This window comes from Saccostrea cucullata, unplaced genomic scaffold (assembly GCF_032062105.1).
Source record: "Saccostrea cucullata isolate Sc308-1 unplaced genomic scaffold, CSIRO_AGI_Scuc_v1 ctg6414, whole genome shotgun sequence".
NCBI classification, from domain to species: Eukaryota; Metazoa; Mollusca; class Bivalvia; order Ostreida; family Ostreidae; genus Saccostrea; species Saccostrea cuccullata.
In genome coordinates this window covers 240-3,586 of record NW_026932165.1, presented here as the reverse complement: position 1 = coordinate 3,586, position 3,347 = coordinate 240, and the positions used below count along the sequence as shown (strand labels likewise).

General features: G+C 31.8%; 1 protein-coding gene across 1 annotated transcript; it reads right to left on the bottom strand.

Annotated features, from left to right (window-relative positions):
* Positions 1 to 406: 406 nt before the first annotated feature.
* On the bottom strand, positions 407 to 2,428 carry LOC134234561 (uncharacterized). The gene is made up of 3 exons (XM_062716646.1): positions 2,160 to 2,428; positions 1,889 to 2,067; positions 407 to 1,456 (listed from the first exon to the last, which is right to left on the bottom strand). Exons 1-3 carry the CDS (start codon positions 2,383 to 2,385, stop codon positions 407 to 409), a joined length of 1,455 nt encoding a protein of 484 aa, XP_062572630.1. The 5' UTR covers positions 2,386 to 2,428.
* Between the last annotated feature and the right edge of the window lie 919 nt (positions 2,429 to 3,347).

Genomic DNA, 3,347 nt, shown 5'->3' with positions numbered 1-3,347 from the left:
GTATGTTTTCTTGACATGTTTTGTGAATACGTTGAATATATTTAGTCTGTATATACGATGTGCATATTTGTATAGTTAGGCAGCGTGCATAAGTCTTAGTTTTATCCCTAATGTCTGATTCTTATCAGACCCGATACCTGAGTGTTGTAGGGAGTCCGATTTGGCTCTAATCCGTCCCATACACGTTACATTTGCTTGTGGTATAAACAACTGTTTTCTTAAAATGACCAGTGCTTACGGATACCTGTCCAATTAGTTAAAATAAACCAAAGCTTTCAGTAAAGTCTTTGCTGACATATTGATTTATTTTGAAGAAATTATTTTGAGAATGCAATGCACGCGCTAATTTGCTAAAAATGTATCAATATTAAAAAATTCCAGATTTAGGGTATGTCAATTCCAGACCTCAGCACATGTTCTCGCTGTCAATTAGTTTAGATAAATCGTCTTTAGCTATTTGCATATTTTGTTCCAAACATTGTACTCTCTGAGCAGTTTTGGCTAATTGTTTGACTTCATTAAGCATCCTTATTCTTATTCCTAAGCCTTCTCCCCTATCCATCTCTTCAGCTTTTATCATTAGATCAATTTGTTCAACATTTGAAAGAGGATCAGGCCTCAAAGCTATTTCTTCCAACCTATTTTTGCATATCGACATTTCATACATCATTTTACTTGTTGTGTTAAAAAGACGACCTGTGTCATCTTCAATACCCTCTAAATATTTTTTTTGTTTCATTTTCTCATCCTTTGCCTTTTCATAAAGTTTTTTCTTGTTACTTTCGAAATAATTTTGGTGCTTTTTGAAAAGCATTATTGTATTTTGTAATTCATTAAGTTTCAGTAAACCTGCATTTACCAGGGGTTGAATATTTATCAAAATCAACTGCAGATGCTGCTTTTCTTTTAGTACCTCTTTGGTTTGCATAACGCTCTTTGTTTTAAATGATTTCAGTTTTTCAAAGAAATTTTTAAAACTTTTACAACCCATTTCCCAGAACAAATAGGATAAGGAAGTATTCAGTAAATTCTTATTGCTTGCAAACAAAGCAGAATTATTGAAAGGAAACCATGACCCAAAGGGAATATTGGCTGCTCTTAGACAGGAGAGAACTGGAGGCTCGTTTCCTTCTGCAAAAGTTATCAGTGTACAAATGTTTGACTGAATGTCTTTTCCAAGCATTGACATTATCGAATGAAAAATATACGTTTGGTAAGCTGTTAAGCGTGCATCAGGGGCTTTGACAATTAAACAAACAGCATCTATGAATGCTACACCTTGTGTGCCTTCTGCTGAAAATAAAAGTCTAATTTGATCAACGATAGCTTTGTCTCTCTGGATTCCACGTCTATCTCCAAACCCTGGGGTGTCTATGATGTTAAGAGTGTAGTCTAGCCGACTTCCTTCTTGTGGGGTGATCTTGTATACGATGATCCATTCTGTTGGAGACTCTGCCTACGTGAGAATAATAGTAATTATATATAAATATATGCTCCATTACATAAATTGTAAACATTTTTTTTATTTATATCTGTCTTTCAAAATTAAGAATTGTTGTGTCTTTTGATGTTTGTTTAAAGAACTCTTAATAAGCACATCACGTGAATAGAAAATGCATCACAAAGGGATATTCAATAGTCATCCTGGTATAAAGGAGTTTATTGCGTAATTATTTTAGCCAGCAAGCTTGATGAGACTTATGTAATTTTGCTATGTTATTTACTAAGTATTAATTTACACTTACATGCAATTGAAGTATTTATTTACACTTACATGCAATTGAAAAAAAATCAGTTCAATTATCCCATTTACTCAAAAATGTGTTATGATAATTTGCATTCTTTTTCTAATGACCCTACCTCTAATATAATATGTGAAAATATTTACCTGATTTTGTGTCTTCATTTCGTCATGCTCTTGGCTTACCAGTGTGAATCGAAAAGGGTCTTCGAATCTGACACCCAAAATATAATTTATTATACCGTCCACCAGTGTGCTCTTTCCCGAACGTGTCGCACCAACTAGCATAATTGTTTTTTCACATTTATTTCCAATTGAAAGGTTTCCTAACGAATTAAATCTTGTTTTAGTACAATAAAGTGAAAAATAAAATACTGAAGTGTTTTGTTTTTATAAAATTTTGAAAATTTGAATATACCTAGAAAAAGTTGTCTTGTCTTAGCAGGGGGATTGCGGGCCTCTCTATTTTCGAAGGCTGCTAATTGGTATTTTACAGGGTCGGTATTTGGAATTTTGATAGAGAAACTAAGCATTTTTGTTGATAAGGATTTTGGTATATTGATGGGATCGCTTTGTTCACTGTAATCTCCTTCCATGTCATTGGTAACACTACGAACTTGGAATACGTATGTGGTATCAGCCATTAGTCCACTTACGGTGAATCTGTTAGTTGTGTCATTTGTATCACAGAACTTCCATTTATCATTCTCCTGCTTTTGGTTTTTATATCGGATTTGATAATAATCTACTTCCTCTAACGCTTCCCAATACAACTCCACAGAATCAGACTTTATTTTCAATACACTTGGTTTACCCCGTATCTAGAATGAAAAAAAATGGTAATATTTCAATAAAAAAACAAATATTGAAAAATCACATTCAGTAAAGGTTTACAGGTGAAAACAAATTTCAAAATATGTTACCTTGGTGCTAAAAGTATAATATAAACCTTAGAAAAATATACCAAGCTGGGTGAATTTTAAGAGGAGAAACAAAATGACAAAAAATTAGCAATATTACATAGGCTGATTTTACAAATTAGCTTTTCTTAATAAAATTCACCTGGCGTGGTATATTTTTCTTCAGTATATATTACACTTTTAGCACCAAGATAACATATTATGAAATTTGTTTTCACCTGTAAACCTTTACTGAATGTGTTTTGTCAATATTTGTTTTTTCATTTAAATATTACTAATATTTTCCAATTGTTTTTCATAATCCTGTTCTTAGGAAAACAAAATCTAAGAACCATCCACTTTTCTAAACTTGTGACATGATATTTGATCTTTTTCAAAGAAAAAAATTGTTTGTATCATCTGTCATTAAGGGAGTCAACATTTCCCCCCTCACGATTACATGTAATGAGTATAAATGAAATTATAAGAAATAAACTTGGTGGCTTTAAACGTAGCTTTGTGGTTTATAATGCGTTTAATGCGTATAATGGTTTAAAGGCAACCTAGTTTATTTCATACAAAATGTGTACCTATCAAATCTAATATTTAATCTTTAATATTGAAGTTTTTTAATGTAAAAAAGTAAAAATTGGCCATTAAAAAAACAAAACAGTATATACCCTTTTCTTTGTTTCCACAAGTTCTTT